The sequence below is a fragment of the Hyla sarda genome, chromosome 2 (genome assembly GCF_029499605.1).
Source record: "Hyla sarda isolate aHylSar1 chromosome 2, aHylSar1.hap1, whole genome shotgun sequence".
Classification (NCBI taxonomy): domain Eukaryota; kingdom Metazoa; phylum Chordata; class Amphibia; order Anura; family Hylidae; genus Hyla; species Hyla sarda.
This window is the reverse complement of record NC_079190.1, coordinates 226,752,087-226,772,625: the sequence shown is the minus strand read 5'-3', so window position 1 is coordinate 226,772,625 and position 20,539 is coordinate 226,752,087. Positions and strand designations below refer to the sequence as shown.

Below are 20,539 nucleotides of genomic sequence, written 5' to 3'. Positions count from 1 at the left end.
CGAAACAAAGAAAATGGAGTTCACAAATGTAATAGCAAAAGATACCTGTGCTGCAACACCATCAAAGCGGGCATAAAAAGCCATCCAAGCAATACCTCAGGAGAGACTTTTACCATCAAACATCATATGGATTGCCACTTAAAGTAAGTTATATACGTCACAGAATGCATTTGCGGACAACAATACGTCGACCGCATCACTCAGGAATTACATTATAGATTGAACAATCATAGGGCAAACATAAAAAGAGGATATCGCCTACATAGCGTCTCTCGTCACTGTCAGGAGAAACATGCAGGACACAAAGATCCGATACGGATTTATCCAATTGATCAGATAAATGAAGACTGCACCAACAGATTTGAGGAACTTGTCAAATGCGAGATGTTTTGGATTTTGCGACTTTGCACTTTGACCCCAAAAGGACTAAATGAGGCCACCGAATTGTCCTTTAGCTGAATAAAGAGAAGAAATATACAATATCATACGCCTCCTGCCACATCATTGTCCTTTGGGACACAGGAGAACTACCCCAAGGAGTTGCATCCATCTTTCACACGCCTGACCTGAGACCCTGATGTCCAGACCCAGCACCAGTCACATTACTTACAGTCAGAGGCATTATGCCTAGTAGAGGTGAGTAGAGTGACCTTCTTTATTTGCCATGACAACATTCATCCATGTATTTGGTTAAGTGATGGCTTTTTTTCTCTAAACTTATATTGCTGTCATTTTCTAATCCAGCCAATCGGAAAGGTTGGCCAAGAGGCAGCAGCACACCTACTTCCTGTTCTGACCCATTCCCAGCATGGAGACCGGTATTTCAATCATGCAGGTCAGCGTGGGGAGGATGCTTGCCGTTGCGCCTTAGCCAGCCTCTCTGTTTGGCTGGATTAGAAGATGAGGGCAATAACTGCGGTCACACTAAAAGGTACCATCTTTCTTATCTTTTTATGCCCTAACTGCGGAGGTATGGAGGAGTCAGATGCACTTTATTGCACAAACAAATTCTGCTGCACTAAGGGTAGGGTCACACATAGCATATACGGTGTGTATTTGATGCATGCGTATTTGACATTGCATATTTCATTGCTAGCAAAATCTATGGGTGTTTATTACTTCTATAGACTTTGCTAGCACAGAAATACTCATGCATTTAATATGCAGTGTATAGGCTGTGTGTGACGCTACCCGTAAGGTTTGCAAGAGCACAGTCGCCTCCATTATTAAATGGCTTGGAACAACCAGGACTTTTTCTTTAACTGGCCAAACCACATTATCGGGGGAGAAGGGCCTTGGTAAGAGAGATGACCAAGAACTTAAAGGGGTTCTCCCTTGTTTATACTGTTTTTTGTTACTATGTTTGTGTGTTATGTGTGTATAAGTATGTGTTTTTTTGTGTGTGTTGTGATTATGTATATATGTATCTTCTTACCTTTTGTGAAGATCAGGAAGCTGGCCCCTTTTTCTTCCAGTGGCTTGCTGTGTAACCTCAGCCTCCGCCATGTTGTGTTCGGTAAGCGGGATGTCGGGGGGTGGGGGGGGGGGGGTGTCGGGTGTTCTTGCTTCTGTCCTTCCTATCTTCTGAAGTCCGAGGTGAATCTTTTCTTCCCGTTTCTTCCGTGGCTCAGCGACGAATCTGCGACCTCTTCCGGCGCATGCGCAGGTAGTTTTTTTCTTTAGTGGCCCATCCAAAGTCCTGATTTTAATCCAGTAGAACATCTCTGGAGAGACCTAAAAACGAATGTCCACTGACAGCCCATTTACAACCTAATTGAACTCGAGGGGATCTTCAGAGAAGAATGGCAAAAATCCCCAAATTCAGGTGTGGAAGATGTATTAGAAATAATACAAAAATCTTTCTTATTTCTTCTCTCTTCTTTTCTCTCCCTACTTAAGTTTTGACTTCATAACTGAGAGCCATGTGGTATAGCAACTTCTTAAAAATGTATTGCAGAGCCCTGTGGGCTCATACCTGGCTCCTATTTGTACTTCAAAGTTTTTTCTATGTTATATTGTTCTATGGCCGTCATTGTAACCTACCATTTCCTGTTATTGTCGTTTTTACAGACAGTGACGAATTTCACTTGTTTTTACTACCCAAAAATTTTAATAAAGATTTGTTAAAAAAAAGTGTGAGATTTACTTTAGACATTTATACAGTTTCTACTGAACCCAATGATAAACCTGTCTTCAAAAGCTCCCACTAGTAGAAGCTGCGGGTAACATGAATGTTATCATTACATTTACGGTGTATGTTAAAGTGACTGTCCAACTCACAAGAGAAGGGATAAGCGTATGATCACCAGAAGCCTTACACGGGAACCCCAGTGATCTAAAAAATGTGGACCTGAAGTCTCATTGGATTGGAGCAGCAGTCGGGCAGGCTCAATGCCACTCCATTCACTGTGTGTGGGAAGATACCCCAGTATATGACTATCCCCAGCAATCCCATAGGCAGTGGATGGTGCAGCAGTATACAATTCTGACTGTCCATTACAATGGGAGTCTCTGGATCCTGCTCTCGAGGTCCTGTGGATAGGGGATGAGTGTTGATGGAATATGAGCATGATATTTGGGGCTTTATCACAAATAAGAGCACTGACCTCTAAGATTCTGAAGTTATTCAGCACAGAATGTTAGACCCACAAAACAAAGATATCATGTGAAATAAAATTTTATTACCATTGTTTAGGAGAAAACCAGTTACGATATTTATTCACATGATGACCTATCATATTGTAACAATTTACAAATGTATTGTTGAGAATGTGTTTCTCTTTACCTTGAACAGAATAATCGTTTTATCTGACAGCATATCCGCATTTGACAGTGTACAGCAAGTTCTCATTTTCTAGAGAAAACTTCGCAATATAATATGCAGTTTTAGAGAGGAGGGTGACTTGGCTGATATCGCTGGTGCTCATACTCCTATTGGAATCCATTGGATGTGTTGTATTTCTACAGTACACAACTGAAAAAACAGCATTTATTGGGAAGAATATAAGAAAATCTCCATAAACACACAAGCGGCATGACCTGTTTACAAATTAAATTACTCAAAAATTATTTGTAACTTTTCAACACCATGCATAAAAATTGGTTTGAAACAAATACCCTTAATAGCAATGTAACAGTGTCCATCATATGAATTAAATGACAAACAGTTTGGCTATAACTCTGTATGAAGAGTAGAGAGACTGGGGGTGCACTGGTTTAGAAAATGGTTGCAAGTTAGATAAAGTAGTTGCTGAAAGTTGCATCAAGCTTTCCAGGGCTATCACAATATGCTGATGGACCTTGTAGAAACTCCTGCCAGGACTACATTCACAGAATACAGGCTACCCCAAGCAGTGTTGGCATTCTTTAAGGTAGGGAGCTATGAGGAGATGTCTAAACATATTCTTCTGCCCGATCCTTTATAGCGTGTGGAGATACAGTTGCTGAGTCAACCGTTAAACGCCCTGCGAGTATCGTACGCAAGTCCTATTCGAACTGGGCCCGTGCAAGATACATGTTGCATGCAGTGCGTCCTCCAAGCTGAAGGTCAGTCAGATCAGAAAGGAGGAGTATGTCTGGACAACCCTTTTAATTGGTTTTATGTTTTACAGGTTTATTAAAAGAATCACTGCTAATTTAAATGTTGAGGTATTCTGAGAATATATGAAGGTATTACTTATAAATCTGAATTATAATTAATTTGGCTGTAAACTGGAGGTTCACTTTGAAAGGGGTATTCCAGATACATACATTTATTTAAAATGTTGCCAAGTCCGCTATGGAAAAAACCGCATACAGTACTCACCTACCTGGGTCCTCCAAGGCTCCCTGTAACATCTTATGGCTCCCCGCTGATCTTGTTCCTCCCAAGAAGAACAGGGAGCTAGAAGAAGTCACAAGTTGAGCCCTCGGGGGACACAGGTAAATATGTGCTTTTTGATTTAAACATTTTAAAATAATATGTATCCAGAATACTTCTTTCATGTATTCTGCAAGCCAGATGAAGTTAAAATCATGGTTATTGGATAATTTAAAAGTGAAATTTCCACCCTGGAATATAACTCAATATTTTCATATATAATATATAAAGGTATAAAATTCTGTGCTGAATAATTTCTTAATATATTTTTACAGCAATACAGTGCTCGAAAACAAGGTGTAAGATCGCTACAAGCTCCCAAGCTGCCACTAGTTGTGGTGGCCGCAGGCAGAAAGAATGTCATATATAGCTACAAATGTATGGCAATGTATGAGAAAAGAAGAAATCCGACTACTGTAAACTATATAAAGAAATTACTCAGCACATTATTTTGAGCCTAAAAATGACATCCTATTAAATCTGTGAAAATTGCCATTTCCTTTCAGCATTAAAGTTGCACAACAAAGTCCAATATAGTTATTTCAAGGGCTATGCAATTGTAATTTGTGTGTACAGAATGAATGGACTATTCTCAATACGTAGATAGTCTGATATTAATGTACCTGGGTGCCGGTTACCCATATCTCCCTTATATGTCGCCCTTCATAAACTACTTACAAATAAGGCTGAAATTCAGTAAACTTACAACTTGACAATATCAGACACATATGATTCCGAAACATTAACAAAAGTCTCATGCAGTGAACAAAAAAAAAAAAAAAATGTATTGAACGAAGCTGCTACATGTAGCATTTTCACCTTAGATGTGTACTGGATTACAGACCATCTTAAAGGAGTACTGTGGTGCTAAACAATTTATCCCCAAAGAATAGAGGATAAAGTGTCTGATCGCGGGGCATCCAACCACTGGGACCCCTGCGATCTCCTGCCCGGCTCCCCCCCCCCACTCCTCATGAACAAAGCACTGGCGGACATGCCCCCCTCCATGCGTCTCTATGGAAGAGCCGGAGATGCAGCATTTGTGTACCTCTGACTCTCCCATAGAGATACATGGAGGTAGCATGTTGACGACTACTTTGTGCAGGGATCAGAAGTTTCCATTCAAGTATCGTAGATCACTCCATACACAAGGAGAGCGGGGCACCGTGCAGGAGTTTGCAGTAGGGGCCCAGTGGTCGGCCCTTTGAGCACATGAACAGGATATTGGGGCTGTTGTCCAGGAAGCCAGTCAGATGGTTACTATAATTCTCAAGCTGTTAGATGATGAGAACGAACATCTGACTGCCCTTACTGGTTAACACCTTAGAATACCTATGCACTAGCAATCATAGATGTGAAGATTGAAAAAGTCTCCAAAAAGGAAGCACCAGACTTTAGTGCTAGTACCACAGTAAAATGTGCTAGGTAAGCGCGGGTCAACCTATCACAATATAGAGGGGAGGGGTCTCAGATACCTAAGGTCAACTTACAGGAAACCTTTGACAAAAATAATGAGGCAGCATGTTATAAAGCAGGAGGCACTAAGCAGATTGATATAGCTAGTTTTGTGGGACAAGTTCCAGGATAGCTTCCAGGATAATTTATTCATGTAAATCTCTGCTCCTTCTGGGCAAAGTGGTCATGTGAGTGGCTTGACTCAGGAGCGACAGTTATCTGTGTGCATAGAGTTAGCTGTCAATCAGCGAGTAGGACCGCCCACTTGACTACTGGGCACAGAATTAGTAGAGAATACATGAATAAGTGACACGTTATCTGGGATCTTTTCTCCCAAATCTGTTTCGTTCCTCCTGTTCTAGAACATGCGGCCTGCAGATTGGACTTAATTTTCAACACATCAGGTTCCCTTTAAAGAGGGCTGTATGTGAAATACAATGTCCAGCTTCCCAGAGTTTGCAGCGTAAGGATGGTCACCTGGAAGTGGTCAATCTACACTATTTATAGCGAGACAGTGAGTTAAATGTGCACGTTCTAGTGTCCTGTAGCAGGGGAGCCAGGGAACAGAAGAGCGGTACCTGGGGGCCATCACCACCGTACTAAGCAATGCTTACCGGTAGTTTATCACAAGTGGTTCTACACATATCAGTGTTCTTGGGGAGACGAAAACAATCCATATGTTATTGAAAACACATGGGCAGTACATAAAGAGCTATGTTCTACATTAATAGTGAGTCATTTGTTTTGGTAGATTGAACGTGATCATTCATTGATGAAGAAATCGACAGAAAGGTTTGCAGCTCTTTCATTTGAGGCAAAAACCATGTGCATTACTGGAGAGGAGAATTCTTCAATGGGATCATAATCCTGGATTCCATCTCCTGTATAAGAGGGACTGAAACATATCAAATAGTTAGAGCTGAATTTTAATGTGACACAAAGCAGTTTGACAATGTACAGTTATATTAGTGTGTATAATGCTACATGTATTAGTTTCTCTATTTACCCGGATGTACTAAAAGACTGTTTATAATGGATGTATTCAGTAACATTATTCCCTCTACTGAAATTAAATGTAGTTACACTTTGATCCGTTGTCATGAGTCAATTGTAAGATCACATGTTCTCAATCACTGGATTCCAAAATATTGCAAATTGGTGCCGCATCAGTTACAATCTGAGCAGAGTGTGATGACCTCTCTCTCTCTTTAGGATTTCTGTATTTGGTATGGGCAACCTAACTGTAATGCCCCTAAAAAAAACTAATATATAAAATCCTGACAGATCAGAAAAAAAGTGTAAAAAAAAAAAAAATGCAATACATAGGTAAAATCGCCAAATAAAAAATAAAATAGTAAATACCATGGAAAAATATGGGTCAAACACAAAGAAAACTACACTCAACTCTTAGTAAACGAGGGCCAATATTGTTTTGTTTCAGGCTCCACTAAGGGGACATAGTGTGGCTTCACCAAAAAAGAAGTGTTGCATAAATGTCTCAAAAATGTGCCAAAGGCTGTCTGGGCATGCTGGGAGTTGAGTTTTGTAGGCATTACAGTTTTTAATCCCCCCCCTCCCATGTTTTTATTCCTATTTTTTCAAACAGGTCTGCTTTTTTTTACTAACTTAATGCTAGTTTTATTATCTGAAATATCTGTATAAATACATGCAATACATTGTAATGCAAATTATATAAATGAGATTTGTTTGCAGTCTTCTACCTGTATAGTAAACACATTCGTCCCAGCCATCTTTCTGCCAGGCTGAATTCCTAATGTCGTCCCGGGACTGCAGATCATTGTAAGCTAGAAAAAAAATATATATAGAATAATGGTTACGATATTACCTGTTTTTGCATAATTACTGCCCATAATGCATGTCATGTCATGGATTTTGCTGAACAACCAAAAATTTTTATGAGCTTACAGAGGGGTGTTTAAAATAGTATGGCAGCTCTCTATGATGGCCATATGAAATTAAAAAAGTGCAGAAAGCTTGTAACTGAAGTGTCCTATTTGCGCTGACAATTGATGCTCCACGCATATAGGCCTGCAGAGATGTATCTAAACATATCTAAGTAACACTTCAACCAAAAAGTTAAAGAGTCCTTAATAAATACAACATAGGTTCAATAAGTACGATAAATTGTGGCAATGTTTTTTCACTAAACCACTCTCAAGGACTTCAGTGACTTTTTATGCTCAGAGCTCAAGTGTCAAGGAGGCAGTCCACCAGCTGCAAGCACGCCTCCTCCCTCCCCCACATTGACATACAGGGCTTGGCTACCAGCCGTGGGCGGTGCATGTCAAACAGTCAAGGCAGCGAGGGGTGAGAGGGGGAGAAGGCATGCAGGCTGCTGCTGGGCAATGCCTCTGACACTTAAAGAGTTTCTCCGACCCTAATACGTCTTATCCCCTATCCAAATGATAGGGGATAAGATGTATGATTGCGGGGGTCCCGCCCCTCCCCAAAGACTTGCATTGAGAGAGCGGGGTGTGACGTAAAATGGGGCGGAGTCGTGACGTCACGATACTCCGGCCCCGTGGTAGTCACGCTTCATACTCTGAGCCTCCAGCGCTGCAGAGATTTCACAAAAGGTGGGTGTGGAATGAGAGATTGCGGGGGTCCCCAGTGGCGGGATCCCCGCGACTATACATCTTATCCCCTATCCTTTGGATAGGGGGATAAGTTGTATTAGAACCAGAGTACCCCTTTAAGCTCTAAGCAAGATAAAGAGCTTCCCTTTATTAGAGGCAAATTGTTTCTACTAATAAGTGTTCTATTACTTGTTTAGAATAGGCTTTTAATAACTGAAACAAATAGGCTTTTAATAATTGAATAATAAAGGCTTGTCCACACTTCGGATGATTCAGACTTTCAGCAGCCTCCATGATCTCAATGAGGGGTTACTGCTAAATCACACATCAGAGGTTCCATAGCGAAATGTCAGATGAGGAATATGGTTCCGCTGCAATAATGAACATATTTATTCTTTTGGCATCTGCCCGTAAAATACTTTATTCAATGAGACTTTGAATTTTAGGGGTTAATTTTGGCTGTGTGTGAACATACCCTAAAGTTTGTGTTTGCTCTTTTTCATAATTAGCTATACAAGCAGCTCTGTTAGAAATGAAAATATCTGTATTAAGCAGTAGTCTGTATTAGTACTTGAATATGTTTACCCCACAAATGATGAACCATGTAAAGCTGTCCTATCTGTGAGAAAAATCCAGCCACAGCTTCACCACCGTCCTGCCGATAGCGAATCGCACGAGCCCTGGGAGACAGAAACGGCACAGGTCATACTAAAACAGGTACATAAAATAACTGTGTATGAACTTATTTCTTTAATTTACTTATATACAGACTAAAATCATTTACAAGATGAATGTAATGCCATTTAACACAGAAAAAGGAGCCTGTCAGTAGATTTGTTACTCAAAATCTCCCCTTTGTGTATAGAGACAAACCTGTTGATCAAGCTGAGCCAGATGGGAAGAAGTCAGAAACACCACCTCTCAGACACTTTATCTTTTGCTACGCATGTTTTAAAGGAGTTCTGTAGATAAGTTATATATCTGGGACCTCCCGCGATCTCCTGAACGGGGCCCCGTCAGTCTACTGAAAGGGAACGTGCCGACCCACGTGTCGATCTCCTATAGAGATACATGGATGGGGCATGTCGGCCACAGCTTCCTGCGGGGGTTGGAGTGGCTGCTTAGGGTTGACTTCCGGGGCCTGCTCATGAGATCGCGGGGGGGGGGGCTCCCAGTGGTTGGATCCTCCGCGATCCAAAACTTATCCCCTATCCTTTAGATAGGGGACAGGTTATATTTCACTGCACGACTCCTTTAAATTATGCACTGAAATGACACAGTTCAGAATAAACCTTTGTTGGTAGTGATTAGGGTGCATGTCATGATTTATTGCTGCCCGTGGTTTGGTCAGCAAAAGTCTCCTGACAGACAACCTATAAATTACAGGGTGCTGGTCATCTATCAGATAAATAGCAAAATAATGGCACAACTTACTAAATTCTCCATCTGGTTTGCATCATTAAATGGGCACTGTCAGATATAAAAGCTTTTTATATGTTGTACCTCTTTGCAAAACAATAGTTTTTCTAATACTTCTTTAAAAAAAAATGATGAGATTTTTTGTACTCACTAAAATCTTTCTTGTAGCCTTCATTGGGTGACACAGATACTGATTGGTATATGCTCTTGCCACTAGGAGGATATACCAATCCACTGGAAGTGAGGTAATCAGTTTAGTCACAAAGCAGTAGGAGAAGCCAACAAAGAGATATGTCCAAAGGAAACTAGAAAGGAATCCCAGATAAAAACACTAGAGTTGGAAAAGATGATCCGGACAAGACATGAAGAAATGGGAGGGTGCTGGGTCCCCAATGAAGGTGGGGGTGGGGGGGGGGGCTCGGCCGCTGTGACCCAAGAGGTCTCGGCCGCTGCGACCCAAAAAGCACAGAACCAGAGAGAGGGAAAGACCGACTGGCAAACAAAAAAAGGAAAGGGAACGACAAGAGAACCCCATACAGAGTACCAAACGAAACCAGAGAACAAATGCGAGAAAACGCCAGGGAGAGTTGCTGACACCCGATTCGAAGGTGGGCCCAGTAAAGGTGAAAACCAGAAACTTTTGGAAAAGAGATGGAAACAGTCTCCAGAGAGACACGATGCAGAAGATCGAAGACCTGAACCAAAAAACTGTAGGCTCCAAAAACCACAGCGCGAACACCCGGGGGGAAAAGCGGACCCTGAGAGGATGACAGAACCTGGACAGCGGGAAGGAAACCACATCCACATATAAGCTAAAATTGGCCCGACTGGAGAAAACCGGCAGACCGGATTGCCCTCCATCCCCGGACCCCAAAGAAGGAGACAAAGTAAAAAAATTAGCCAGAAAAAAAGAAAAAGGAATGGAACACCTAGAGAAGGAGCGCCCTGGAAAACTGAAGTGGCTGACATGAAAACCGGAGGCTCCCGAGTCAACTGGAGGTTCTACACATGTAGGGGGAGCATCCCCAACATCCATGAAACGCTCAGGGTGACATAGAAAGACTGCCCCGATAATGGGATCATGGAGAAGTCCGGGCAGGATCACTACACATGCCCAAGGCCGCAACCATCACTAAGGCCCGAAGAACCAGGAGGGCCGAACCTAGGAAAAAAAGGCACGCCACGGCATGCTAGGAGAGTGACCAGCACAAGGAGACTAACGGGTCTTGAACTCCAGCAGCCCAAGCAGACCAGAGTGCCCTGAAGGAACAACCCATCATGATGGGAACAGAGGGGCTCTCAGATTCTGGGCAAATTACTCAAAAAAAAACATTGCATCAGTGAAGCACAACAGACACCGTCAAAGGGACGAATAAACACACCCTTCCAGGGAGATTGCACCAAGGGAGGAGGACAGCAATGGCAGGACCCAAACAACAGACAGTGGCTAGACCGGCTGTCGCTGAGCCAAAAATAATAGCATAAACCCCTCCAACAGGGGAGAGTACCTTGGTTGCATGAGCAGCGGACAGAACCAAGAAACAGGAGGGAGGCCATGCTGCAATCGTGGACAGTAAGCACACAAGTATAGCCGGTGAAAAGCTCTTCTGAATGTTCGCATAAAAAAAAACAAAAAAAAAAAACACAAGGGCTCAAACAGGTACCCCACCATGTAGGGGAAAGAGAGAGATTGCGCTATCGCGGCCAAAGGTTGTGCTCGGAGAAACAGTTACCCTGATGGAGGGGATAACAAGGGGTGGTGGTGATGAAACTCAGGCACTGACAGTTTCAAACTCCCTGATCCCCGTGCCCCCTGTGGGGTGGTCGTAGCCCCCCCAGGAACCCTGCGAAAATAAATCAAGGCATGGAGGAACCAGTAGCATCCCCAAAGGGATCTGAAACCTGTAAACTGGAGCAGGGCTAAAGGTACAAGACATGACTATGAATGCAAAGAAGAAGCACATGCAGCAAGGGTTGGGAGGAACATCCCCATCAACTGAGCCATCCTGGTCGTTGTCTAAGGCAACAGAACAGGTGCCCGAGCTACCCTACACAGGAACGCAGGAAGATACCTGAAGGCATGGGGGGGGGGGGGGGGGGGAGAGGCTACAGAGCAGACTGTGTCACCCCATCAGGCCCCATGAGGAAACATGCAGATAATGACAGGGAAGGTTCCACAGGATTGGTGCATAGCAAATGTGGTGCCAATATTTAAAAAGGGGTCAAAAGGTCACCCCGGGAATTATAGGCCTGTTGGTTTAACCTCTGTTGTAAGTAAATTGTTTGAGGGTTTTCTAAGAGATGCTATTTTGGAGTATCTTGATAAAAATAAATGTATGACCCCATACCAGCATGGCTTTATGAGGGATCGGTCCTGTCAAACTAACCTGATCAGCATTTATGAGGAGAGGAGCTCCAGATTGGACCAGGGCCAATCGCTGGATGTCTTATATCTGGATTTTTCCAAAGCATTTGATACGGTGCCACATAAAAGGTTGGTGCATAAAATGAGAAGGATTGGGTTGGGGGAAAATGTGTGTAAGTGGGTAAGTAACTGGCTCAGTGATAGGAAACAGAGGGTGGGTATTAATGGTGCTTATTCTGATTTACCTCTAAGATGAGGGTTTTTTTTGCCTTCCTCTGGATTAACTCTGTAGGGACTGATTAGGAATATAGGTTGAACTTGGTGGACTCTGATCTTCTTTCAAATTTATGAACTATATTACTATGTTACTAGATAGTGTCAGTGCAACCATGCGCCAATAGAGGAAATAGTGCGGGCGTCTGCTGCGGAAGCAGTCGGCGCTGAGAGAGTCGGGTGCTCAGCTGCCTTACAGAAGCAGCGAGCAGCATACTGTAGGAGTGCCTGCCACTCCGAAACGGGAGGAAACGAGTTCACGAGAGCAGAAAGGCGCCAAACCTTCCCTGTAGGGCGCTCTGAAGGCAGCGCCGACAGAGCAGGGAGAGAGTCCTCCCTCAGATGATCCCCAAGATTCCAGAGCTAAACTCGGGAAGATGGACGGAGCTACCTGCCGCCACTGTGGCTCCCACCGACCAACAGTGCTGGAGGAGCTGAGGACCATGGCCCCTTAAATTGCCCCGTTGAGGACCGGCATATCCTCAAACCACAAGCACCATTCAACAAAGTGACTTTGCTAAAAGATACCCAGGGAGAATATTAACCATCAAGTCATGCCACAGACTCCATCTTCATATACTCACCTTGACGGCTTCAGCCAGCTTATGGCCACGCTGCATCATGCCAGGCTACCATAGCGGGGCCGCTGGCGATAAGGGGTTGACGGCCCACACTCATGTTCCGTACCCCTTTGTCACATATGGGGGAACAGGTAGCGCCATGCTCCTGAACCCCCACCTGAAAATGAGAAACAAAAGGGAGTAAAAAATCTAACTAAACAGACCTGTGTGTCTTGCCTCCTACAGACATTATCTGAAACTGAATACCTCACTTCCAGTGGGCAGGTATTTCCTGCAGACTTTTTTTGCCTAGTGGCAAGAGCATATGCCCATCAGTATCTGTGTCTCCCAATGAAGAGCGACCGAGAAATTCACATTTTATTAAAGAAAACTAGCTTTGAAAATTCCACCACTAGGGGTCCCCATACCTCCTGGGACACTGATGAGTCCCACAGCAGAATGAGTGTGTCCAAGGATCATGGACACGAGATGGCAGATTGACAAGGCTGCATGAGGAACACAGCCTACAGCAACACTGCTGTAACACAGTTGCAAAACTACAACTCCAAGCATGCCTGGACAGTCAATGGATGTCTGGGCATGCTGGGAGTTGTAGTTTTGCAAAAGCTGTAGGCAGAGTGAGGGAGGGGGAGGAGTCACAGTGCAGGCAAGCGATGGACACACACCATCCCTTTGACAAGATGGAAAAGACACTGAACAGCTGTAATATGCTATTTTTTAGTGAAATATGGGATAGATACATAAAAATTACATGTACATGATAAGGATAAGGTACTGAGTAACAACTTTTTTTGTGGGAGTAATGGTGGACTTTCCATAGTTTCAGCTGCTTTTGTGCTATGCTCCTCTTGTATTACCACTTTTCCTTGTAGATGATAACCCTTGCAGCAGGGCTCACCCCTCGTTTGTATCACCGCTATTTTTACATAGACTAAGTTCTTGTGGGCCGGCACCCACTCTATCCCCCCTTATTTCCTTATAGATTGTAAGCTCTTGGGAACAGTGTCCTCACTCCTCCTGTGCACCCCTTATTTTCTCAAATTGTAAGCTCTTGTAAACAGTGTCCTTACTTCACGTGCCCCCCTTATTTCCTCAGGTCGTAGGTCGTAAGCTCTTGTGAACAGTGTCCTTACTTCACGTGCCCCCCTTATTTCCTCAGGTCGTAGGTCGTAAGCTCTTGTGAACAGTGTCCTTACTTCACGTGCCCCCCTTATTTCCTCAGGTCGTAGGTCGTAAGCTCTTGTGAACAGTGTCCTTACTTCACGTGCCCCCCTTATTTCCTCAGGTCGTAGGTCGTAAGCTCTTGTGAACAGTGTCCTCATTCCTCTTGTTTCAATTTTTAGTTTGTTCCTTACTCTAATGTCTGATTTAGTCTGTACACGTCACCTGTGCCCAAGAATATGTTGGCACTATAAACATTTTTTTCAGTCAGAGCCGCAAGATCTCATGTCCTTGCCACCTTCACATGACCCCCATTGGCATACTGTGCCAGAGCCATGAAATATATATCCCTATGTTAGATACAGGGCAGTTTACAGTCAGAGCTTTAGTCTAGTGAAATCTAGAGGCGTTACCACTGTACGCACCAGGTTCACGATAGATCTTCTTATCTGAAAGTTTAAACTCAACTTCTATGGTAAATCAGGTCATTTTCTATATTTAAATTTATGGAGGATAATTTTTCATGTGATACCCATAAAATCTTCAAAGATCACCATTTCAAATGTAAAAGTGTAGCCAATGTTTAGTCATTTGTTTCTTTTAGTTGTACTGTGACGTTCTGCAAAACTATTTTATAGTGACAACCAATATGGCTGCAAGTACTGAATAGAAAGATGGCAGTATAAAGTAAAAGAAACTTACAAACTCTTACTTCAGATCTATTAATATATATCCAACTTCAGTTATAGATGTACATTTTCTACTAATCTGCTATTATATTTTAAATTATAAGTGTACATTTTCTGTCAAACATTTTCCACGTTTTTGAATAATAGTTATTAATCTAATGTGTTGCGTCCTTACCAGTGGTTCCCCCATTCAATCATGGTTCCGGGCTGGAAGAAGAAAAAAAGCATGTCCCATGTAGCAAAATGGAAAGTTTTAGGAGGGCAGCACTAATAATAATTTTATCTAAGTAAAGTGAAGAAAAAAAATCATGCTTGACCACAGTACAGGCTTAGGAGACAGGCTGTGGCCATCAATCATAGTATACTATACTGACAGCCTCAACCAGATATTAAAACAGCACAGAAAGCTCCGGTGTGCATTGCCGTAATGTACAGAATCTTGTAACATATTGTTTATACAAAGCATATAAACCTTAGCTATATGTTAATGGACAGCAAGAGCACTTGATATATAAATCATGCCATTCTATGCATCAATATGCCATTTAGCAAATTGGATGGGAAGCCACTCCTATCTATTGGCAATGTTGAGTTACCCATTTGCCAAAGCCTAGTGACAGACAGGGTTTAAACAGCACTGCCCCACAATATGTCAAAGGGGTATTCCAGGCAAAAACTTTTTTTATATATATCAACTGGCTTCAGAAAGTTAAACAGTTTTGTAAATTACTTCTATTAAAAAATCTTAATCCTTCCAATAGTTATTAGCTTCTGAAGTTTTCTGTCTAACTGCTCTATGATGATGTCACGTCCCGGGAGCTGTGCATGATGGGAAAATTTCCCCATAGGAACTGCACAGCTCCTGGGACGCGAGTCATCATTGAGCAGTTAGACAGAAAACAACAACTCAACTTCAGAAGCTAATAACTATTGGAAGGATTAAGATTTTTTAACAGAAGTAATTTAAAAAACTGTTTAACTTTCCGGAGCCAGTTGATATATATATAAAAAAAAGTTTTTGCCTGGAATAACCCTTTAAACCAAAGCCTCACTATCCCTTCATCAACTTTTTTGACAAAAGATTTGACGAAGAAAGTAAAAAAATCTCCTTTAATAACCTATATGATTCTTTAAAAAAAAAAAAAAAAAAAAAAAAAAAAAAGGAAATTCTATTGCTCTACTAGGTACTTTGAGTACACTCTAAGGGCCTAGAAATGGTGTACAAACTTGTAGATGATCTAGATGCAAGTACACCTAGGTGAGCAACTATATTAGTCACAATCACATATCTACAGGTTATAGTAAATACTTTAATCTGCGGTTACGTTCACACGTGCGTATTTTCTGCTGCAGATCTTCTGCAGATTTTACTGCCCAATGACTTCAAATGGTAGCAAAACCTTCAGAAGCATTTCTGCAGCAGAAAAGATGCATGTTTGACTGTACCCTTAAGGGGGGAGATTTATCAAAACATGTCCAGAGGAACGGTTGCTGAGTTGCAACCAATCAGATCGCTTCTTTCATTTTTGAAAGGGCCACTAAGAAATGAAAGAAGGAATCTGATTGGTTGCTATGGGCAACTCAGCAACCTTTCCTCTCCACAGGTTTGATAAATCGCCCCAAGGAGTGTATTCCAGGGTAGCAGTTTGAAGAAACACAGTTGGGGTGCTTTAAAAATAAAATAAAAATAAAACTTTACATTTCATTTACATGCAGCCATTTGAGTATATTTATTTACATTTTTTTGGGGTTGTCCTCCAAAAAACTAGTCATACACACCTTGCTCAGCCAAATATGGGTTGAGAAGAGTCACTGACAGGATAGGTGGGCAATTGCTGAAGGATCGACACATAAGAGGAAGCAGGGAGCAGGGGGTCCTGTGAGCCATCAAAGCGACAGCAAGTGAGTAAGCTGTTTTTTTTAAAGCACCCCAACTCTATTAAACTTTTCCACACTGGAATACCCTTTTCAGAGCCACAAATGACTGCAAAAGCTTGATGGTCTTGCACATGTAAACAATATTTTCAAGACCAGTAGCAAATAGTAGTGCAAGCAAGAAGTTGGTGAAACATACACACTACAGAAGATTGTAGAAGCACCCCAACACAGGGACTGATTGAGAGGCACATGCCAACAGCTTGTGTATTTAGCCAATTCATATACATCTCTTGCACACAAATACAACTAACCTTTATGGTTCATGGCTTGGAAATACACAAGCCATACGGATGAGGTATATTAGCACTGAAAGCACTGTGATCTGTGTCAGGAGAATGGGAAGACCGATTCTCACAATGCTGTTTGAAAAAAGCAGTAAGGTCTCCTTTACATATTGCCGACATCCGGCATCTTTTCCCTCCGGAGCTGTAGAAAATGCTCTGGAGGGAAAATGATGCTAGAACTGATCCCATTCATTTGGACGGGAGAGTTCACATTTATCTGGCATCTTGGTTTGGACGCCTGATGGTTGGACTTGCTTGACCGGCACCAGACAGGGAAACGCATCAAGCTGTCTTTCCCTGTCCAGCAACAATGGATGCCGGATGCTACACAACTCATGACAACTGATGCATGTTGTCACCAGTTGTGGAATCAATTGCGTTGAGATTTGAGCTGAGGGTACGTATGCCGGACATATGTCCTATCACTTTAATGCCAAGAAGGATTTTAGCTTTCTAACAAAATATGATGTTACATGCATCATGTTACCTTGTGCTCACAACATTGTTAGTACTGTCCTCCATGCCACCACCATACAATCCACATATAAAACACATAAAAGATGTAGAACTATGTTGAATCAACACTCACCCTAAGTTGGTAAGATCTCAGCTCATAAATATTTGGCCCATCTCTGGGGATCGGCTCATTCCAGAAGCTGAATTCAAGTAGTAGCTGATTTTTACGGGACAGCAACATTTTGCCCCGTTCTTTACGAAACTCTGTGAATTCCTATCCATGAACATAGTAAAATATAAAATATTTAGTAAAGGATTACTTTTTCGTAGATAATTTCTAGAAAGAACTCTGTATCTATAGATATACAACCATATTCAAAAGTTTCTAGCAATGAACAACAGACGAGAGTTTGTACCTTGTTAGCCTTAGAAATATAGGAGTTAAGAGGAGTAGCAATGATACCTTTATTGGCTAACAGAGGATATAGACTGCAAGCTTTCAAGACCTCTTAGGTCCCTTCATCATGTTACATGCCTGATGAAGGGACCTAAGAGATCTTGAAAACTATATCCTCTCTGTCAGCCAATAAAGTTATCATCACTACTCCACTTATCTACTATATGAACAACAAAGTTTTTTTCTGTTCAAACAGCTGTCTACATCAGCATTGTAGCTTCCTTCATATAGTCCATTACAGTAACATAGAAAGCAAGGCTGTGGAGTCGGAGTCGGACGAAATTTTGGGTACCTGGAGTCGGAGTTGGCAAACAATGCACCGACTCGGACTCCTACTAAATTTAGATTGGAATAAAAAAAAAAAAAGCAAGTTTAAATGTCCCAATTCACTAAAAGTTATAATTAATGACTTATCTACTATAAGAATAAAGATCAATGCATGCAGTGCCTCACGTAACCGCAAAACAAACACGCTAAGTGACCGTGAAGAAGCATGCTTTTCATGTGCTTTACTATATGGCACGCAACGCACAATTAGGAGCGGCAATACTTATACTTTCCATAGTGTTGTGTTCTGCTGTTACAGGGAACCCCTGGGTAACCTAGCCTCTCACTGATAAGGGATTAAAGGGGTATTCCAGGCCAAATCTTTTTTTTATATATCAACTGGCTCTGGAAAGTTAAACAGATTTGTAAATTACTTTGATTAAAAAATCTTAATCCTTCCAATAGTTATTAGTTTCTGAAGTTGAGTTGTTGTTTTCTGTCTAACTGCTCTCTGATGACTCACGTCCCGGGAGCTGTGCAGTTCCTATGGGGATATTTTCCCATCATGCACAGCTCCCAGGACATGACATCATGAGCAGTTAGACAGAAAACAACAACTCAACTTCAGAAGCTAATAACTATTGGAAGGATTAAGATTTTTTAATAGAAGTAATTTACAAATCTAGGAGAAGGAAAAAAGAATAATGTGCAGCTCACAATTATATAACCTACCGAGGACAAGCGGGTAATGCACCTATACCTATGGTGCTAATATTTAAGACAAGATAAAGAAGAAAAAATACCCAGACCTCAAGGAAGGTATAACAAATATAATAAATTCAATAATAGACCGAGGATCGTGCTTCAATTATAATAAAATGTATTTTATTAATTAATAAAACATGAATATCACCTCACAAGGGGCCCCTTGTGGGAGAAGTACGGTATGTATTTACCAATTAAAAAAGTTAAAATATAACTGATATATAAAAAAAATGTGTTTCTTCTATTATGGAATGTACTGAAAACAGTCTTTTTCCACTGTAGAGATGGTACAATGGAAATATACATTGATATATGCGATGTTGTAGTAAGTTCCTTTTGGCAAATAAAAGTGTAACAGTATTCAATGTGTTACAGCTAATCTTCTCTGTTGCAAATTTCTCTGTATCTCTGTATCAGAACGGATAGATAAATAACTTCACAGTACATTACCGGTCCTATGAGCGGAGATCTCCCGTAGGGCTGGGTGGAAACAGCACTATAGATGGTCACTGTAGGTCAATCTCCTCCAGATCCTGGCGCTGGCAGGCATCGGGGATGATAACTTGGAGAGGTGGTACTGACTGGTATGGTATCCCACCGTGGAGGTCAGGTCTGCACTAGACCGATTATGGACACTTCTGCCTCGTGAGAATGGCGTGTGACGTCAGTCATAATGACTACTGAAGAAAGGGTTTATATAACCTGAAACGCGTCTAGTCAGTTGTGGACTATCACTGATATTTCGCTTAGACTGCACTTGATATTGCAAAAATTACCTAACTCTCTGTTCTAAATCCATTTGGATATGTCATTGCGATCCTGCTAATCCGGTCCGGAGACGATCCTGTTGCTCTAGTCCAGAGCGGACCTCCAGAGAGCCGGAGCAATCCAGGTAATCCAAGCACACCCTGTAGGTGCCGGTACTGACGTCACACGCCATTCTCACAATGCAGAAGTGTCCATCATCGGTCTAGTGCAGACCTGACCTCCACGGCGGGATACCATACCAGTCAGTACCACCTCTCCAAGTTATCATCCCCGATGCCTGCCAGCACCGGGATCTGGAGGAGATTCACCTACAGTGACCATCTATAGTGCTGTTTCCACCCAGCCCTACGGGAGATCTCCACTCATAGGACCGGTAATGTACTGTGAAGTTGTTATCTATCCGTTCTGATACAGAGAAATTTGCAACAGAGAAGATTAGCTGTAACACATTGAATACTGTTACACTTTTATTTGCCAAAAGGAACTTCCTACAACATCGCATATATCAATGTATATTTCCATTGTACCATCTCTACAGTGAAAAAAGACTGTTTTCAGTACATTCCATAATAGAAGAAACCCTTTTTTTTATATATCAGTGATATTTTAACTTTTTTAATTAGTAAATACATACTTCTCACAAAGGGCCCCTTGTGAGGTGATATTCATGTTTATTAATTAATAAAATACATTTTATTTAAATTGCAGCACGCTCCTCGGTCTATTATTTAATTTATTATATATATATATATTTTTTATTTATTTATTTTTTATTTTTTTTTATTTGACAATATATTTTTTATACCTTCCTTGAGGTCTGGGTATTTTTTCTTCTTAATTTACAAATCTGTTTAACTTTCCGGAGCCAGTTGATATATATAAAAAAAAGTTTTTGCCTGGAATACCCCTTTAAGTAAATATGTTTTTTGCAGGACTAGAGACACTTGTATAAGTGAAGGGAATGGAGGGTCAATAGTTCAAGACTGAAGCTGTAAACCATTGGAAAAACTGCTGCCATTCAGCTAAGGCTATAAAAACTTGTAAACTCCGATTGTTAGCTTAAACTTTAAACATAACTATGGGATTCTACAAGGGAAATCATGTTTTATAATAAATGCCCCTTCCTGGATCCTTCCACTGCCCTATCTTCAGCAGCAGATCAGCACACAAAAAGGAGAAGGCAGCAGCTTCTGCCCAACTACCTC

The 20,539-nt window shown here is 41.7% G+C and overlaps 1 protein-coding gene across 1 annotated transcript in view; it reads right to left on the bottom strand.

Annotated features, from left to right (window-relative positions):
* Nucleotides 1–2,661: 2,661 nt before the first annotated feature.
* The window catches only part of NIPSNAP2 (nipsnap homolog 2), a 32,039-nt gene continuing 14,161 nt past the window's right edge, over nt 2,662–20,539 (bottom strand). The window contains exons 6-10 of the mRNA XM_056556489.1: nt 17,211–17,351; nt 14,575–14,606; nt 8,497–8,591; nt 7,036–7,119; nt 2,662–6,209 (exon numbers count right to left, since the gene is read on the bottom strand). Of these exons, the coding sequence (XP_056412464.1) occupies nt 6,145–6,209; nt 7,036–7,119; nt 8,497–8,591; nt 14,575–14,606; nt 17,211–17,351 (417 nt within the window). The 3' untranslated portion in view covers nt 2,662–6,144. The remainder of the gene's footprint in view (nt 6,210–7,035; nt 7,120–8,496; nt 8,592–14,574; nt 14,607–17,210; nt 17,352–20,539) is intronic.